General features: G+C 50.9%; 1 protein-coding gene across 1 annotated transcript in view; it reads left to right on the plus strand.

Moving 5' to 3' along the window:
- Window positions 1-19,900, plus strand: part of TRPV4 (transient receptor potential cation channel subfamily V member 4) — a 50,593-nt gene that overhangs the window by 18,004 nt on the left and 12,689 nt on the right. The window contains exons 2-7 of the mRNA XM_033220680.1: window positions 700-1,116; window positions 7,133-7,305; window positions 12,386-12,538; window positions 14,614-14,754; window positions 16,431-16,729; window positions 18,657-18,836. Of these exons, the coding sequence (XP_033076571.1) occupies window positions 731-1,116; window positions 7,133-7,305; window positions 12,386-12,538; window positions 14,614-14,754; window positions 16,431-16,729; window positions 18,657-18,836 (1,332 nt within the window). The 5' untranslated portion in view covers window positions 700-730. The remainder of the gene's footprint in view (window positions 1-699; window positions 1,117-7,132; window positions 7,306-12,385; window positions 12,539-14,613; window positions 14,755-16,430; window positions 16,730-18,656; window positions 18,837-19,900) is intronic.

Here is a 19,900-nt window from a genome sequence, read left to right on the forward strand (position 1 = left end):
TGCTGTGGAGCAGAGTTGGTGCACTGGGGAAGTCAACTCAAGTCTTGGAGCCTCAGTTTCCTGTTCTGTAAAATGGGGATCATCACGATGGTGTTTGATGAGGAAACAGGACTGCCGGCCCACACAGCAAGTCCACATGGATTTTCTGAGCCCTTCCTGTGCCTGAAGCCCACGGTTAATAGTTCTGCTTTAGCAGGTGCTTACCACGTGCCAGGCACTGCACTGCACTGGCCACTGGACTGCGTGTTCTACCCATGGGGCTTGGATATTCCCATCTTACAGATCAGGAAACTGAGGCTATGACTTGCTTAATGTCATGGAATGACTAAGTGTGGAGCCTGGATTTGAACTTGGCTCTCTGGGGCTCCAAAACGGGCTTTCTTGGTTAGCAGTAGGGTCTGGGATCCAAGTATGGGGTCCCAGCGTGACCCCGAAGTCCACCCTCTTTCAGCTAATGCCCAGGGTAGTTGGACCTGGGGCCAATTTGTGTTTCCAGGTTCCTGAAAGAGGCTCCTGTTGCAGTTCCCGCCTGAGGCTGGCGGCCAACCACATCTGGGAGTGGCCTCCCCACGCCCCTGTCATTACAACGGTGGCTTTGAAGCAGCTGGCAGCACTGCTGCTTGTCTACGTGGGAGGGGGCTTCCTGGAGCCCCTGCCACTGGCCGGGTTTTGCCTGACTCCCTTTTCATTCCCTTGCAGGCTGAGCAGTGCAGACAGGCCTGGGGCAGGCATGGCGGATTCCAGCGAAGGCCCCCGCGCGGGTCCTGGGGAGGTGGCTGAGCTCCCCGGGGATGAGAGTGGCACCCCAGGCGGGGAGGCTTTTCCTCTCTCCTCCCTGGCCAATCTGTTCGAGGGGGAGGATGGCTCCCCTTCGCCCTCACCAGCTGATGCCAGTCGCCCTGCTGGCCTAGGCGATGGGCGACCAAATCTGCGCATGAAGTTCCAGGGTGCCTTCCGCAAGGGGGTGCCCAACCCCATTGATCTGCTGGAGTCCACCCTATATGAGTCCTCGGTGGTGCCTGGACCCAAGAAAGCACCCATGGACTCACTCTTTGACTATGGCACCTATCGTCACCACCCCAGTGACAACAAGAGGTGGAGGAAGAAGATCATAGAGTGAGTATTGTTAGATTCCTGGCCTGTGGTCTCCTCCTCTGTATCCATTCACCCATTCGTCATCCAACTATCTATTATCCACATATTTGTCAATTCATCCATCCATCCATCTATCCATCTGTCCATCCCTCTATCTATCTGTCCATCCATCCATCCATCCATCCATGCATCCATCCATCGATCCATCCATCCATCCATCATCCATCCATCCATCCCATCCAACCATCCATACATCTATCCATCAATCCATTCATCTCTCCATCCATATATCATCCATCCATCCATCCATCTGTCCATCCATCCATCATCCAGCCATCTATCATCTATCCATCTATCCATCCACCCATCATTCATCATCCATCCATCTATTCATTTATCCATCATCCTTCCATCTATCCATCTATTCATCTATCCATCATTATTCCATTTGTCCATCTATCTACTATTCATCCATCTATCCATCCACCCATCATCCATCCATCCATTCATCCATCATCCTTCCATCTGTCCATCTATTCATCTATTCATCATTATTCCATATGTCCATCTATCCATTAATCCATCCATCCATCCATGCATCATCTATCTATCCACCTATGATCCATTCATCTATCCATCTACCCATCATTCCATCATCCATCCATCTATTCATCATCCATCTATCTATTAATCCATCTTCCATTCCTCTATCCATTTACCCCTCTGTCCACTCTTCCATTGGACATTTGTCTGTTCATCCATTCATCCATTCATTCACCGATTTACCCATTCACCCCTCCACCCACTCATTTATACAACTATTTACTCATCTAACTCTCCATTCATTCATCTGCTTTTTTTTTTTCTTTTTGAGATGGAGTCTTGCTCTGTTGCCCAGACTGGAATGCAGTGGCGTGATCTTGGCTCACTAAAACCTCCACCTCCTGGGTTCAAGCAATTCTCCTCTCAGCCTCCTGAGTAGCTGGGATTACAGACACCCGCCACCACACCCAGCTAATTTTTTTTTTTTTTTATTTTTAGTAGAGACAGGTTTTCACCATCTTGGCCAGGCTGGTCTTGAACTCCTGACCTCGTGATCCACCTGCCTTGGCCTCCCAAAGTGCTGGGATTATAGGTGTGAGCCACCGCACCCAGCCTCATCTGCTTTTTTATTCACCTACATATCTACCTACTCATCTGTCCCCCATTCATCTACTTGTCTGTCCATCTCTTCACCTACACATCCAGGCTTCCATTTGTTTATCTTCTTATTTATACATCTGTTCATCCATCCATCCATTTATCCATCTACCATCTCATTCATTCACCCAGATGCCCATCTTTCCACTTTTTTGTCCACCTGTCCAATCTATCCATCCATTATCCACTCATTAAAATATCTATCTGCTCATCAACCCATCTGTCAGCCATCTGTCCAGCCATACACCCATATAACCAACCTTCCATTCATCTACCATTTTCTCATCTGAATGTCATTCCATCCTCTCACCTACCCACTGTTTCTATTCATCTAGCCATTCAGCTATCAAACTATTCATTCATTCATTCATTCCATTTCTCATGCTTGATTGCTCACCTGCCTGCCTTCTGTCTTTCCTTCCCCTCCTTCTCTCTTCTAACCACCAGTTTATTCACCCAACTCTCTGTCCATCCATTTGTCCATTTGTTCCTTTGTTTGCTTAGTCACTGATTCATTTATTCATTTGCTCATCTTTTCTTTCATTTTTGCATCTATTCATCCATCCATCTCCCTACCTTCTCTTCCTGGCACACATCCAGCTGCCCCTTCTGGGTTTTCTTCAAGCATCACCTCCATTCCTGGCCATCCAGTGGCTTTCCTGAGGCTTTGAAAGAGCTGGAAACCCCAAAGCATTCACCCTTTCTTTCCCATAATGACAGTCTTGCTGAAAGAAAAGACAGTGGAGAGAAGCCCTGGATGGGGTGACAGCATGTGGCTCCTGTTATGTATTCCATGCCAGGCCTAGCTGGGGACAGGGAGCCTCCAGCCCACCTCAACCACCTTGTCTGGTCCCCATCCTCCCCCAGTGGGTTCTGCTGAACTGAGTCTTGCAGCCCAGACTCTAGACTCAGAGGCATTTGCCTGGCATCTGCATGTGGTTTGTGTGGCACTCTGCAAACTCAGTCATCCCGGGTTCTGCTTCCAGCATGACCCTGTTGTCTGTCACCTGCAGAATCCCTGCTTTGTGAGGTTGAGCCCTCCCTCCTGGTCCTTTAGGAAGCCCAGAGACTTCCACAAGCTTTTGGCAGTTTGGGGAAGGGAGCAGGGCTTACAGTCTCCTAGCCAGCTCCTCCTGAGCCTCAGCAGGCGCTGATGAACCATATCCTTTCTCGGTCCCGGCCCTGCTGTCCCTAATGTGCCCTGACTTGACCCTTTCCTCAGCTGCTCCGTGAAATCCCCTCTTGGTTGCCTGTGTGTGTGTCCTGGAGGATGGTCCTGAGGTCTGGAGATGACCTGGACTTGCCTGGTCCTCTTCTGTCTCCCTTGCTGGCCATGGATTCATTTATCTCTTGGATGGAGCCCATTCACCTTCGCAGCCCTTGCTTGGTCAAGAACTGCCCCCTTTATTTATTTACAGAGTCACTGATTCATTCAGTGGATGTTTCTTTTTCTTTTCTTTTTTTTTTTTGAGACAGGGTCTTGCTCTGTCACCCAGGCTGGAATGCAGTGGCGCGATCTTGGCTCATTGCAACCTCCGCCTCCCAGGTTCAAGTGATTCTCCTGCCTCAGCCTCCCGGGTAGCTGGAACTACAGGTGTGCACCACCACACCCAGCTAATTTTTGTATTTTTAGTAGAGACAGGGTTTTACCATGTTGGCCAGGCTAGTCTCGAACTACTGACCTCAAGTGATCTGTTCACCTCGGCCTCCCAAAGTGCTGGGATTACAGGCGTGAGCCACCGCGCCCAGCCAGTGGATGTTTCTTGAGTGCCCACTATCTGCTAGTCAGTGAGGTTGGCCCTGAGACTACTGGCTGAGCCAGACCAGATCCACCTCTACTCAGGCAACACTTTCAGTTTAGAGGGTGAGACAGGCAAGAAGCAAGTAGCTGAGCACATGGATATGCCATGTGAGTTGGGGGAGGTGCTGAAGTTAGAGAGTGGGTGGGTATAAGAAAGGTAATCCGGGAAGGTTTCTTGGAGGAGTCAACATTCAAGCCTAAAGCTAAGGGTTGCGAAGGGGCAGCCACAGAGAGGGAGGGAAGGGTGTCCTAGGTGGAGAGAAATGTGAGTGCAAGGGCCTAAGGCTGGAGAGGCTCTGCAGATATGTCCAAGGAACAGGGCTTCACAGTTGTCTGTGTGCTGAAAAATCTGTACCACCTCTGCCCAGAGGTGGAAACTGAGGGCCAGAGTAGCAGAGTGCCCAGGGTTCCCATCCTTCTGTCCCCAAGCCCTCCCAGGTCCTGTTGAAAGCTAGTGGGCTCTGTATCTCCCCTTCGCCTCCCTCGGACCCCTCCTGCAAGCCCTCCTCCCCACCCCCACCCCCACCCGAGGAAGTCCAGGCTGGTGGAGGGAGTGGGGTGCTGCTGAGTCCTGAGGGCTGCCTCAGTGAGATCTGGCAGGGGCAGTATTCCTTTTTATTTTGGCTCAAAGGTCAAAGTTCAGGAAGAGGTATAGTAGTGGCTGCCTAAGTGCCCTCATTAGAGGCTGTATCTGTGCCTGTGGCCCTGTCAACAGGAGAGCACACTTCTTACCCTACTGTGGATGCTAATGACCCCCTTTCCTAGCACCTGCCCTGAGATGGGAAATCTCAACCCCCGGCGAAGAGGAAAGGAAGAGAATGGCTGTCCCCTTCTCATGGCAAGACAGGCTGGGTACAGCCAGATGCTGGCTTTGTCCAACCTTGCAACCCTGTCCCACCTGCTTCCACAACCTGCCCTGGCCTCAGTTTCCCCAACTGCATTCCCCCTTCCCCTCTGGCCCTGCTGCCTCTTGTTAGGGTTTTCTCTGTTCCCCTACTCTCCCCTCTTCTCCTTCCCAGACCCTGTGCCTCCATCTGTCTCCTCTTTAGACTCTTATTCATTGAACAGTCTTACTGCATCCCAAGATGTGCCAGGCACTGGGCCAGGTAAGAACATGACAGAGAGAGCATTCCTGCCTCATGGTGGCCCTGAGCTAGCTCTTCTCTCCCAGAACCTAGCATATAAAAGGTGCCAAAATAATGCTTGTTGAATGACTGAATGAGTGTCTCCAAGCCCTCCTTCTCTTAGTGTCTGTTTCCTTCCTTTCTTTCTCCATCTCTTCTCTTCCCAACCCTCTCTGTGCCACGCCCTTCCTCCATCTGCCTCTGTAGCTCCACATCTCTCCCATGCACATACAAGATCCAGACACACAGTAGGCACTCATTAATAATGGTAATATCAACTAACATTTACTGAGTGCTTACTGTGTGGTGGGCCATGAGCAAGTACATATGAGCATGGCCTCATTTGTCTCAAATATTTGCTGAATGAATAAATTAATGGGTTAGTTATGGAATGAATGGATTAAATGCCTCATCTTTTAGTCTGCTGTTTCTTTATTTTCTCTTTCTTTTTGTCTCTTTCAGTCTGTCTGCCTTAGTAAGTACTCAATAAATAACTAATACATGAGTGGGTGGGTGGGTGGATGGGCAGTTCGATGGATGGATGGATGGGTGGGGTGGATGGGTGGATTGATGAGTGGGTGGATGAATGAATGAGTAATGAATGGATGGGTGGATAGATGGAGGAGTGAGTGGATGGGTAGATGAATGAATGAGGGATGGATGGGTGGATGGGTGGGTGGGTGGATGTGTGGATGGATGGATGAGTGATGGATGGATGGGTGGGTGGATGGGTAGATGGATGGATGAGTGGGTGGATGGATGGATGACTGAGGGATGGATGGATGGATGGATGGATGGATGAGGGATGGATGGATGGATGAGTAATAGATGGATGGATGAGTGGGTGGATGGATGGATAAGTGATGTATGGATGGATGAATGAGTGATGGATGGATGATGAGTGGGCAGGTGGGTGGGTGGATGCTGAGTGGGTGAATGTATGGATGAGTGATGGATGGATGGATGGGCAGGTGGGTGGATGGGTGGATGAATGGATGGATGGGTGGGTGGGTGGATGGGTAGATGGATGGATGAGTGATGGATGGATGGATGAGTGGGTGGGTGGGTGGATGGATGGATGAGTGATGAATGGATGGATGGGTAGGTAGGTGGATGGGTGAATGGTGGGTGGGTGGATGGATGGATGGATGAGTGGGTGGATGGATGGGTGGATAAGTGATGGATGGATGGGTGGATAGATGGAAGAGTGGGTGGATGGATAGATGGATGGATGGATGAGTGATGGATGGATGGATGGGTGAGTGGATAGATGGAGGAGTGGGTGGATGGGTAGATGGATGGATGAGTGATGGATGGATGGGTGATAGATGGATGAGAAGGTGGATGGGTAGATGGATGGATGAGGGATGGATGGATGGATAGGTGGGTGGATGGGTAGATGGATGGATGAGTGATGGATGGATGGATGGGTGGATAGATGGATGAGAGGGTGGATGGGTAGATGGATGGATGAGGGATGGATGGATGGATAGGTGGGTGGATGGGTAGATGGATGGATGAGTGATGGATGGATGGATGGGTGGATAGATGGATGAGAGGGTGGATGGGTAGATGGATGGATGAGTGATGGATGGATGGAAGGATGGATGGATGGATGGATAGATGGATGGGTGGGTGACTGGATGTGTGGATGGATGGGTGGATAGATGGATGGGCAGTCTGTGCGTTTCTTTCTTTCTGTTTGTCTCCACCCAACACACAGTAGTACTAGCTATCGTTTGTTGGATAAAACATGCCTTAGTTTTTACAGCTGCCCCACCTACCTCACTCTGTTCCTTGTAGGGCTTCAACTGCCCGCCCCCTACCACAGTCTCTGGGTCCCTAAGGCCAGGGACAGTGGGGCAGGCAAGGGATGAGCCCTCCCATCAACTTGCCTCCCTACCTCCTCCAGGAAGCAGCCGCAGAGCCCCAAAGCCCCTGCCCCCCAGCCGCCCCCCATCCTCAAAGTCTTCAACAGGCCCATCCTCTTTGACATTGTGTCCCGGGGCTCCACTGCTGACCTGGACGGGCTGCTCCCCTTCTTGCTGACCCACAAGAAACGCCTGACTGATGAGGAATTTCGAGGTGAGACACCCAGATGGGCATAGCCAGTGGGACAGCCAGGAGTGTGGGGGAGGCCTGGCATTGGGGGCCCCCTTTTCCCTCAGCTTCTTCCTTGGGGTCAGTGGACTGCATTGGCCTGGAAAGTGCCAATGGACAGGAAGTCTGGAAAGTGCCAGACTGGACAGGGAGTCTGGTCCTGTGTGTCCTTCACCTCTCTGGGCCTCAGCTACCTCCACTCACTCATTCATTCATTCATTCAGCCCTTATTTATGAAAAGGTTAGTGTAGTGGGTAAACAGAGTCCACCTACCTGGGTTCAGATCCCACCTTTACCACTTAAGTGATGTGTGACTTCTCTGAGCCTCTGTTTCCTCATCTATAAACTGGGGAATAATCACAGCATACTCCTGGCTCTCATCCCACAAAGAACCCAGTGCAGGCAGCTGGAGTCCTGGAGCTCCTGCTCCCCTGAGGAAAGGTCTGGAGGGATGGGCAGGGTGTCTGGGCTGGTAGTCCTGATTCTACTTCTTGGGGTCTGCTCCACCCCAGCCCAACTTTAGGGCTCCCCTTCCTAGGCTGAAGCCCCAGCCCAGAGAACTCACCCTTCAGCCTTGTCCATATTCAAAACACCCACCTCAGGACACCAGCACCCTCCACAGCCCCAGGCCTTACCTGTGAACACCTGCACCCAAATCAGCCACCTGCGATGTGCTGGGTTCTGGGTAAGCCATTATTAAACTGGCCATGATCTCACAAGTCAAGATACCATGTCAAGAAATGTGACACTTAAGCTGGGCATGATGGCTCACACCTGTAATCCCAGCACTTTGGGAGGCCAAGGCAGGAGGGTTGCATGAGCCTAGGAGGCTGAGGCTGCAGCACTTCAGCCTGGGTGACAAACAGAAAAGAAGAAAAGAATTGTGACACCTGCTATGAAGAAGGGCCCATCTTGGAAGGCTGTCCATGGTTGGTCTACAGCCTAAGTCTGAGGAAGCTTCAGGGATGTCAGAAGAGGCCTGTTTTTTTTGAGACAGTTTTGTTCTTGTTGCCCAGGCTGGAGTGCAAAGGTATGATCTCTGCTCACCTCAACCTCCACCTCCTAGGTTCAAGTGATTCTCCTGCCTCAGCCTCCCAGGTAGCTGGGATAACAGGCATGTGCCACCACGCCTGGCTAATTCTTTATTTTTAGTAGAGACGAGGTCTCTCCATGTTGGTCAGGCTGGTCTCAAACTCCTGACCTCAGGTGATCCGCCTGCTTCAGCCTCCCAAAGTGCTGGGATTACAGGCATGAGCCACCGCGCCCAACCAGAAGAGGCCATTTTTTAAGACTTCAGTTACTTTAAGTAAATTAAGTTCCCAAACAGGGTAAACAAGTCTGTGCTACATCATCCACATATATCTTTATCAACTTGTTTCTTTTTTTTGAGATAGGATCTCATTCTGTCGCCCAGGCTGGAATGCTGTGGTGTGATCACAGCTCCCTGCAGCCTTGAACTTCTGGCCTCAAGCAATCCTCCTGCTTCAGCTTCCAGAGTAGTTGGGAGTACAGGTGCAAGCTACCATGCCTGGCTAAAATTTTTTTTCTTTTTTTTAAGAGACAGGCTCTCACTATGTTTCCCAGGCTGGTATCAAACTCCTGGCTTCAAGTGATCCTCCTGCCTCAACCTTCCAAAGTGCTGAGATTACAGGCGTGAGCCATTAAGGCTGGCCTCAACCTCATTCTTACACTGAAACAATATGATGCAGTATCATTGTGTCTACCAGGAAACAATTGCTGGGGCTGGGTATGGTGGCTCATGCCTATAATCCCAGCACTTTGGGAGACCGAGGCAGGTGAATCACCTAAGGTCAGGAGTTTGAGACCAGCCTTGCCAACATGGTGAAACCCTGTCTCTACAAAAAATACAAAAAAAAAAAAAAAAAAAAAGAACCAGGCTTAGCGACACACACCTGTAATTTCAGTTACTTAGGAGGCTGAGCCAGAAGAATCACTTGAACCTGGGAGGCGGAGGTTGCAGTGAGCCAAGATTGCACCACTGCACTCCAGCCTGGGCAACAGAGCGAGACTCTGTCTCAAAAAAAAAAAAAGACAATTGCTGGATTTATGAAAAATATTCATTCGTGATTCCCGGCCGGACGATGTGGCCTCATTTGGAGGCACAAGTTTAGAGTTGTGGGAGGGTGGGGCTTCTCTCTGCTCCTGGAGTAGCTCAGTGATGGCATGAACAATCTTATTTGGAGATAACCCATGTTTAAGCCCTGGCCAAATGGCCTCTCCTGGTCCACCAAGTACGTGAGGCAAAGGTGGGGAATCTTGGTGTAGAGCGAATCCTGGGAGATGGACGCTGGCACCTGTGCCTTCAGCACTAGGCTGGCTTGTCAAGGCCTCTGGCTTCTCCTGAATTCAGGACTGAGTTGGGGGCTTTTAGCACCGTCCAGGAACCCAGATGCATGTGTGTCTGTGCATGAGTGTGGGAGGTGGGTCTCTGAAATTGCAGAGAGTAGTGTATGCGCGTAGAGGGAGACTTACTGTAAGGTCTGTGATACTAAATAAGTGCCAGGGCCCCTGGCTAAGGCCCTTTCTAAGGTCCTGGACTTAGGCCAGGTCCCATAAAACCTGGATCCGTCCCTGCATGGTAAAGGGTCATGAGCTCATCTGATTATCAGGGAAGTCTGGGACGCCCTCCCCTGCCCCCATCTCCCCTCCGCAAAGTTTCACAACCTCCAATTTGGCAATTATCAATTTAGAGCCCCTGGCTACAGCAGCCCACCCTGGGCAGAGCCGCTTCGCCACCTGGTGGCTGGTTCCTGGAACTGCATGTTCCACCTCCTCTCTGGGAAGATCCTGCTCCTGACATCTCCTCCCAGCACCCAGGCGCCCCGTCCCTGGGTCTATAACCTGTGTCTGAAAGCCCGAATCCAGGGTCTTTCGTTCCACTTTGGGTCACCTATGGTCTGGAATTGCCCGGGGTGCCCGGCCCTCCCCTTCATTCGATGGGTGTTAACTCAGCAAATGGCTGTGGGGCACCCACCACATGCCAAGCACTGTGCTTGGCAGAGGCCGAACAATAGTGAGCAAAGCAGGCATCACCCTGCCCTCAAGGTGTCCACAGGCTCCTGGACAGGATGAGCATTGACCAAGCAACCACAGAAATAAGCACACAGTTACAAACTGTAACAGGTGTCAACAAAAGTCTGTACTGGAGGATTTGACCTAGTTAGGGAAAATCCAGGAAAGCTTCCTGGAGGAGATGACACTTGAGCAGAGTCTGAGTGAGGTACAGTTAACCAGGTGAAAAGAGGAGGGAGGGATGTTTCAGATTAGGGTAGGGGTTCAGGAACAGCAGATGCAAAAGTCCTGTAGTTCACTGTGGTCAGTTGCAGTCTGAAGTGACCGTTCCAGCTGCTATGTGGAAAGTGGGTGAAGGAAGGCCAGAGACGCTGGGGAAAATGAGGGAAATGAGGGAAGTGTCTTAGGCATGTGGGAGGGACACTGGCTGGGCCACATTATTCCATGAGAGGGATGGTGTCGCCTCTGAGCTGGGCACCAGGTGGACAGTGGGAAAGCAACTGGGGACGAGGCTTGTCCCAAACAACCCTGCTCTTGGAAGGGCCAAGACTAGAATTCAGGTCTCTGTGAGTCTGCCCCACTGATTCCTGGCATTTAGGGAGACGGTTCCTAAATCCCGTCTCATGGAATGATAACAGCAGCACTAATATTTACCAAAGACTCCTATCTGCCTGGTACTGGGCTAATCAATAAATACTGATTAGCTCTTCGATTTCCCTTCATAGCTTTAATTTAGCCAGAAAGGACCCTAAGCAGAGAAATGGTCATACAGCTGTCAGGAGCAAAGCCAGGCCTCAAACCCGAGGTGCCTGGCTTCAGAACGGGTGCCTGAACCCACCCCTGCATCTCCCACCCTCTGGCCATTCCAGAGCCCCTGGCATGATTTTGCCCTGTCCTTGATTCACAGGGGAGTTTTCAACTTACTCTTTTGAGATATAAATCAACTCAGGTAACCATAAAAATAGCTACAATAGGAAGAAACTTGCAAAGAGACATCAGCAAGTGTTAGTGAGAGGTGTTAAGGACCTGCTAGTACCAAACAGAGAGTTGACTTCATGAGAAAGTTTCGATAGTGGATGAAACCTTCAGGGTTATTATTGTTGCACCCTTAGAATCCCCAAGATTCTCTCCTGATTCTCCTAAGGTCAGTTCACGTCCACTGTGGCACACAGTCCCACACTTTGGGGAACGCTGCACCCCTCCACTCCCTTCCAGGGGCACCAGTGTAAATGGGAAAAGGATTCTATGCTCTGACAGGTGGGTGAATGCTGCCTAGTGTGTCTTGCTTTTAGAGGTTCACAGTCCCTGTTAGCGAATGAAAGGCTCTGAGAAGTCCTATAGTAAGGAAATATGGTTGGCTTTGTTTAACCCAGCATTCTCACCATTTATTTGTTTATGAAGCACTTTACAAAAATCTTTTTCAAGGGCCAGGTGTGGTGGCTCACACCTGTAATCCCAGCACTTTGGGAGGCAGAGGTGGGAGGATCACTTGAGGCCAGGTGTTTGGGACCAGCCTGGGCAACATAGTGAGATCCCTTCTCTACGAAAATAAAAATTAAAAAATTAGTTAAGCATGGAGGTGCACACCTGTAGTCTTAGCTGCTCCTTGGGAGGCTGAGGTGGGAGGATCACTTGAGCAGAGGAATCGGAGGCTGCAATGAGCTAGGATTGCACCACTATACTCCAGCCTGGATGATAGAGTAAGACCCTGTCTCTTAAAAAAAAAGATATTAGTAAATAAAAATAAAGAAAAAATCTTCCCAAATAAGATTAATTAAATACCAATCTGTAGGCTGAAGCCTGTCACATTTCAAAGCACCTAAGCCCATGAGTTTATTGCACCCTCTCAGCACCACTGGAGGCAGATAGAGTGGCCCTGGGTCCCCACTGGACAGATGAGGAAACAGGCTCAGAGAGAAGATGTTGGCAGCCAAGACGTCCGACCCCCTACCCAGTGCTCTGTACCCCGATGCCTACAAGTTCAAGGTCACGGGCTGGAGCACCGCCTCATCTTATATGTCTCTCCTGCTAGAGCCATCTACAGGGAAGACCTGCCTGCCCAAGGCCTTGCTGAACCTGAGCAGCGGCCGCAACGACACCATCCCTGTGCTGCTGGACATCGCAGAGCGTACTGGCAACATGCGGGAGTTCATCAACTCGCCCTTCCGCGACATCTACTATCGAGGTGGGCCCCGGGCTGGGCAGGGGTGCCACGAGGGCTGGTGGAGATACTGTCCTTTGCTTGTCTGACCCCTGAAAGCTTTGATCTGGGCCTAAGTGCCAGCATGTACCCAGGACCTGACGAATGAATGAACGAATGGATGGATGGATGGATAGATGGATGGATAGATGGATGGATGAAGGAACAGTAACTACCCCTTCCAACTTTGTTTGGAGTTTCAGAATAGAAGATTCCACCAGGCATGGTGGCTCTTACCTGTAATCCCAGCACTTTGGAAAGCCAAGGGGGGCAGATCGCTTGCGGTCAAGAGTTCAAGACCAGCCTGACCAACATGGTGAAATCCCGTCCTTACTAAAAATGCAAAAATTAGCCACATTTGGTGGCATGTACCTGCAATCCCTGCTACTTGGGAGGCTGAGGCAGAAGAATCGCTTGAACCCAGGAGGTGGAGGTTTCAGTGAGCCAAGATCATGCCATTGCACCCCAGCCTGGGTGATAGACAAGAGCAAGACTTGTCCCGAAAAAAAAAAAAAAAGCCAGGCATGTTGGTGCACGTAGTCCCAGCTACTCGGGAGACTGAGGTGGGAGGATCAGTTGAACTCAGAGGATCAAGGCTGCAGTGAGCTATGATTGTGCCACTGAACTCCAGCCTGGGTGACAGAATGAGACCCTGTCTAAAAAAAAAAAGGATTCCAAGATTCTGAGATGCAGCGAGTCTAGGGATCATGAACTGGGGATCTGTCCTAGGATGCTGCGGTGGTGGGTGCCCTAAGGCTCTCTGATAATGAGTCCTGAGCTCACAAGCTCTGAGAGGCAAAGGCAGCAGGGGGCCAAGCTCCCCAGTTCTGAATTCTGAGATTCTGTAAATCAGAGTTGATTTACAGAATCAATATGCCTGGATATTAAGATTCAAAATCCATGAATATTTTATCTTGAGTTCAAAATTCTGGGAGGCCAAGGTACTGTTGTTTCCTCTAGGATTTTTCTTTCTTTTTTCTTTTTCTTTTTTTTTTTTTTGAGACAGGTTCTTGCTCTGTCACCCAAGCTGGGGTGCAGTGGTGTGATCATGGCTCACTGCAGCCTTGACCTCCTGGGCTCGAGCGATTCTCCCACCTCACCTGCCCAAGTAGCTGGGACCACTGGCATGGACCACCATGCCAGGCTAATTTTTAAAATTTCTGTAGAGACAGGGTCTCATGTTGTTGTATTAGTCCGTTCTCATGCTACTATAAAGAACTGCCCAAGACTGGATAATGTATAAAGGAAAGAGATTTAATTGACTCACAGTTCCGCAGGGCTGGGGAGGCCTCAGGAAACTTACAATCGTGGCGGAAGGGGAAGCAAACACATCCTTCTTCACATGGTTCTAGGAAAGAGAAGTGCCCAGCAAAAGGGGGAAAAGCCCCTTATAGAATCTTCAGCTCTCTTGAGGACTCACTCTCGAAACAGCATGAGGGTAACTGCCCTCATGATTACATTACCTTTCATGGGGTCCCTCCCATGACACCTGGGGATTATGGGAACTACAATTCAAGGTGAGATTTAAGTGTGGACACAGAGCCAAACCTTATCAGTTGCCCAGGCTGGTATTGAACTGCTAGGCTTCAGCAATCCTCCTGCCTCAGCCTCCTGAGTAGCTGGGACCACAGGTGTAAGTCACCAGGCCCAGCTAATTTTTAACATTTCTCTAGAGATGGGGTCTCACTGTGTTGCCCAGGCTTGCCTCAAACTCCTGGGCTCAAGTGATCTCCCTCCTCAGTCTCCCAAAGCACTGGGATTACAGGCATGAACCACTGCACCTGGCCTCCTCTAGGATTTTTTAGGCGTCTTATGAATCTAAAAAGTTCTCACATTCAGGATTCCACAAACTGGGTATCCTCTAGGCTTGAGATTCTGCTTCTGCAATGGATCCCGGGGAATATCGAAGGGCCTATTTGCTGCCCTTGGGTGTTGCTGGGCGGGAATCTGCCTGCATTTCCCACCCCAATTTCTACATCCTGCACCCCACCCCCACCCCCAGCAAGCCTGGCTGGGTCTCTGCCCTGTCAGGGCCCTGAATGACTGTCCCCTGTCCCCAGGTCAGACGGCCCTGCACATCGCAATCGAGCGTCGCTGCAAACACTACGTGGAGCTCCTCGTGGCCCAAGGAGCTGACGTCCACGCCCAGGCCCGTGGGCGCTTCTTCCAGCCCAAGGATGAGGGAGGCTACTTCTACTTTGGTAAGGAGGGGCCTGGTGGGGGCTGACAGCATGCTGGAGAAGCATGGCGGGAGATAGCGTGATACTGCTTGGTGTCTGCAGCCCTGACCATCCCCTAGACACCTAGGGCCACTCTGGCCATGGGCGCAGACAGCACTCTGGAGCATAGGCTGCACACCGGTCTTGGTCACAGGGCCCTTGCCTCTGAGGTGTAAGTGCCATTGGAGAACTTGGCACCATGGACCTGGATTCAGATCCTCACTCCAGCCAGGCACGGTGGCTCGCACCTGTCATCCCAGCACTTTGGGAGGTCAAGGCAGGAGGATCGCTTGAGGCCAGGAGTTTGAGATCAGCCTAGGCAACATAGCAAGACCTTGTCTCTTTTAAAACTTTAAAAAATGGCTGGGCATGGTGGCTCATGCCTGTAATCCTAGCACTTTGGGAGGACAAGGCAGGCGGATCACCTGACCTCAAGAGTTCGAGACCAGCCTGGCCAACAACATGGTGAAACCCCATCTCTACAAAAATAACAAAAATTAGCTGGGCATGATGGTGGGTGCCTGTAATCCTAGTTACATGGGAGGCTGAGGCAGGAGAATCGCTTGAACCTGGGGGACAGAGGTTGCAGTGAGCCGAGATTTCCCCATTGCATTCCAGCCTGGGTGACAGAGTGAGACTCCGCATCAAAAAAAAATTAGATGGCATGGTGTCATGTGCTTGTAGTCCCAGCTGCTTGGGAGGTCAAGGCTGGAGGATCACTTGAACCTAGGAGTTCGAGGCTGCAGTGAGCTGTGATTGCACCACTGCATTCCAGCCTGGACAACAGAGCAAGACTCTGTCTTTAAAAAGCAAAAAGAAAACAACAAAAAAAGCCATATCCTCACTCTGCATTTTCCAGGCATGTGACCCCACTTCCCGCACCTTCCCCAGCTGTGCAGTGGGGATCATGAGAGACCCCTGGGCTGTGTTGTCAGCACCCAGCTCTGTATTGTCTGTGTCCTTTAATCTGGTTTATGCTGGGACCAACATCACCTGGCCCAAAGCCCACCACTGCCGTTGTCATCACTGGACTCATGAAATATTTTGAATCTTGCCACTGCTCGAAGGCACTCATTATGTGTAGCTCAGGGACAAAGTCACACAAAGAATGCTATCATCGGCTGGGCATGGTGGCTCACGCCTGTAATCCCGGCACTTTGGGAGGCCAAGGGGGGCAGATCACTTGAGGTCAGGAGTTTGAGACCAGCATGGCCGACATAGTGAAATCCTGTCTCTACTAAAAATACAAAAATTAGCCAGGTGTGGTGGCAGATGCCTGTAATCCCAGCTGCTCGGCTGAGGCACAAGAATTGTTTGCACCTGGGAGGTGGAGGTTGCAGTCAGCCGAGATTGTGCCACTGCACTCCAGCCTGGGCGACAGAGTGAGACTTTGTCTCAAAAATAATAATAATAATAATAATAATTCCATCATTGGATGTGTCCAGTCCCTGACAGCCTCCAACTCGCATGGCTGTGCCCTTCACTAGCCACACCCTATCACCCTGGCATCACCCAGAGAAACGTGCAGTTCATATCCACTGCTGGTGCTGTCTCCATCATCCTCAGAGTGCCACGGTGTCCATCCCCCAAGTGTCTGCAGGCAGAGTCCCACCCTGGGCCCCCTTCGCTGACCTCCCACCCTCCACCCTGGCCCGTAGGGGAGCTGCCCTTGTCGCTGGCTGCCTGCACCAACCAGCCCCACATTGTCAACTACCTGACGGAGAACCCCCACAAGAAGGCAGACATGCGGCGCCAGGACTCGCGAGGCAACACGGTGCTGCACGCGCTGGTGGCCATCGCCGACAACACCCGTGAGAACACCAAGTTCGTTACCAAGATGTATGACCTGCTGCTGCTCAAGTGTGCCCGCCTCTTCCCCGACAGCAACCTGGAGGCCGTGCTCAACAACGATGGCCTCTCACCCCTCATGATGGCTGCCAAGACGGGCAAGATTGGGGTGAGTGTATAGCTGGGGGCACAGCTGATCCACCCACTCGTGCCCCTCTGCACACACACACAAGGGTCTGCTGCTGGTATTCATTATTGATATGTGCACACACCTCCCAACATGCCAACCCCAGTGTGCAGATGTCCCAGCTCAAGAACCTGCTATGGCTCCCTAGTGTCCAGCCAAGCTCCTTAGCTTCATCCCCGAGCCTCTTGCCTCATGTCACCCTACTGGATGTTCACCACTCCACCCCTACCAGCCAGGATGCGCCACTGATAGGAAAGTGAGTCCCAGGGCTCTAGCCCAGCAGTGCTCCCAGCCTCCAACCTGCTGAGTGCCCCTGCCCTAGTTCCTTCCCCTTTCTGGGCTGCACAGCATGGGGCCTGGAGAAGGGTTTCTCAACTTCAGCACGATTATTTTGGGTGGCAGGTTCTTTGTGGTGGGGACCATTTTGTCCTTTTGCTGGACATTGATCTGCATCCTGGGCCTCTACCCACCAGATGCCAGGAGCACCTTCCCTTACACTTGTGACCACCAAAAATATCTCCAGAACGTTGCTGAAATGTCCTCTGGGGGGCACTGTCACTGTGTTTGGGAACCAAGTCTGGAGTGCCCTAGAGGCAGGAGCACCTGTCCAAGCCCTGGCGCTACCACTTCCCAGTGTGTGACCTCAGACATCTCATCTCCCTTTTCTGTGCCTCAGTTTCCTTGTCTGTAAAATGGGGATATAAGAGTGCCCTCTGGTGTGGTGCTGTGACAATTAAATGCGGTATCCACATAAGGCTCTTAGGAAGGAGCCCAGGAGAGGCAATAAGTGCTCACTTGCATGTCTGTAATGCCAGCTAGTTGGGAGGCTGAGGTGAGAGGATCGTTTAAGTCCAGCCTGGGCAACATAGTGAGATCCTAAATAAATAAAAACCAAAATAAAAATAAATAAATAAAAATGTAGCAAAAATTACTAAAATTGCAATTATTCCAGGACCCTGAGGCAGTAGAAAGGCTCCGGCTTAAATCCTAGCTTCGGCTGGGCTCGGTGGCTCATGTCTATAAACCTAACACTTTGGGAGGCTGAGGTGGGAGGATCACTTGAGCCCAGGAGATTGAGGCTGCAGTGAGCTGTGATAGTGCCACTGCACTCCAACCTGGGCAATAGAGCCAGAACCTGTCTCAAAAAAAACCCCAAAATCCTGGCTGGGCACGGTGGCTCACGCCTGTAATCCCAGCACTCTGGGAGGCTGAGGTGGGTGGATCACCTGAGGTCAGGAGTTCAAGACCAGCCTGGCCAACATGGTGAAACCTCGTCTCTACTAAAAATACAGAAATATTAGCCAGGTGTGGTAGTGGGCACCTGTAATCCCAGCTACTCAGGAGGCTGAGGCAGGAGAATTGCTTGAACCTGGGAGGCGAAGGTTGCAGTGAGCTGAGATCATGCCACTGCACTCCGGGCTGGGTGACAGAGTGAGATTCTGTCTCAAAACAAAAACAAACCCCAAAATCCTAACATTGCCTGACCTTGGGCAATTCCCAACCCCTCTCTGTGCCTCAGCTTCCCTGTGTGTAAGCCAGGGAAGGAGTGGTAACAGGAAGGACCGCATATGATCGTCGGTATTATAATTCACATATTATTAAGATGGATTCATTGCTATTTTAACGGCATGAAGAAGATATTCATTACAATTAAGATGTTGAAGGCTCATTCAGGTTCCGTCTGGCTCCAGCTGACTGGTTAAGTGTCTTCTGGAACATCTTTCATTTTTCCCAGTCTCCACTCTTTATCTGTAAACCAAGATAATAAGAGCAAGAATTAAGATGAGGAAGGGGTCCTCCAGCAGCCAGTGCTCAGCTGTTTTCTGGGGAGGCGTCATGTGCTGAGCTGGGCCCAGCCTTGGGGGCCTCTCCAGTGTGAGCCCCCTGACCCTCCTGGCCCCCTGTGTAGATCTTTCAGCACATCATCCGGCGGGAGGTGACGGATGAGGACACACGGCACCTGTCCCGCAAGTTCAAGGACTGGGCCTACGGGCCAGTGTATTCCTCGCTTTATGACCTCTCCTCCCTGGACACGTGTGGGGAAGAGGCCTCCGTGCTGGAGATCCTGGTGTACAACAGCAAGATTGAGGTGAGCTCCAGGAGAGGGCATGGGGTGCGAGGAAGGAGGGGCAGGGCTGGGAGCAGGGATGAGGCCCTGGGGCTGGGCTGGGGGAGACAGCCCCAGCCTCTAGGACCCAACGTGGCAGGTCTGTTGGCTGAATGCAAGAGAAGGTGCCAATTAAGTGCCCAGAACAGTGTCTGGCATGTGAGGAAATGAGCAAGACTTGTGGGAAGGTGGACTTTTGGAGTAGGTAGGACTGGGTTGGGATCCTGGCTCTGTAACTTACATGCTGTGTGTCTCAGGACAAGTGGCTCCACCTCTCTGGGTCTCAGTTTCCTCGTTTGTAACCTGGGGATAAGGATCATGCATATCCCATGGGGTTGCTGGGAGGACCAAAGAGGTTAATTTTAGAATGGCCTGGCACAGAGTAAACATTATGTCAGCTTTTACCATTCGTGGTTGTTATATGAACTTTTGAAAGCTCTTTTTTTTCAGCCAGGCATGGTGGCTTATGCCTGTAATTCCAGCATTTTGGGGAGCCAAGGTGGGCGGATTGCTTGAAGCCAGGAGTTTGACACCAGCCTGGGCAATATGGCGAAACCCCATCTCTACAAAAATAAAAATAAAAATAAAAATTAGCTGGGCGTGGTGGTGCGAGCCTGTAGTCCCAGCTACTTGGGAGGCTGAGGTGGGAGGATCACTGAGCCTGAGGAAGTCAAGGCTTCAGTGAGCCGAGATCATGCCACTGCACTCCAGCCTGGGTGACAGAGTGAGACCCTGTCTCATAAAACAAAACAAAACAAAACAAGCTTTTTTCCTCCTACTTAGCAATATTTCGTGAACATCATTCTGTAGTTTTAAATATTCTTTGGTAATATTGTCGCTGCATGTAAATGTACCATAGTCAAATGAACCGTTCTGTTATTGTTGGTTGCTTGGGTTTGTTTCTGCCTGTAACTATCAGGAATAACACTACAAGAGCATCTCTGTGGCTGTGTTATTGCACAAATCATGATTATGGAGAAACTCAAGTCATTAAAGAGCTAGGAAGCTATACAAATGGAGCAGAAAATGCTGGGGACTGGGTGCAG

This window comes from Trachypithecus francoisi, unplaced genomic scaffold (assembly GCF_009764315.1).
Source record: "Trachypithecus francoisi isolate TF-2019V2 unplaced genomic scaffold, Tfra_2.0 Lachesis_group11, whole genome shotgun sequence".
Taxonomy (NCBI): Eukaryota; Metazoa; Chordata; class Mammalia; order Primates; family Cercopithecidae; genus Trachypithecus; species Trachypithecus francoisi.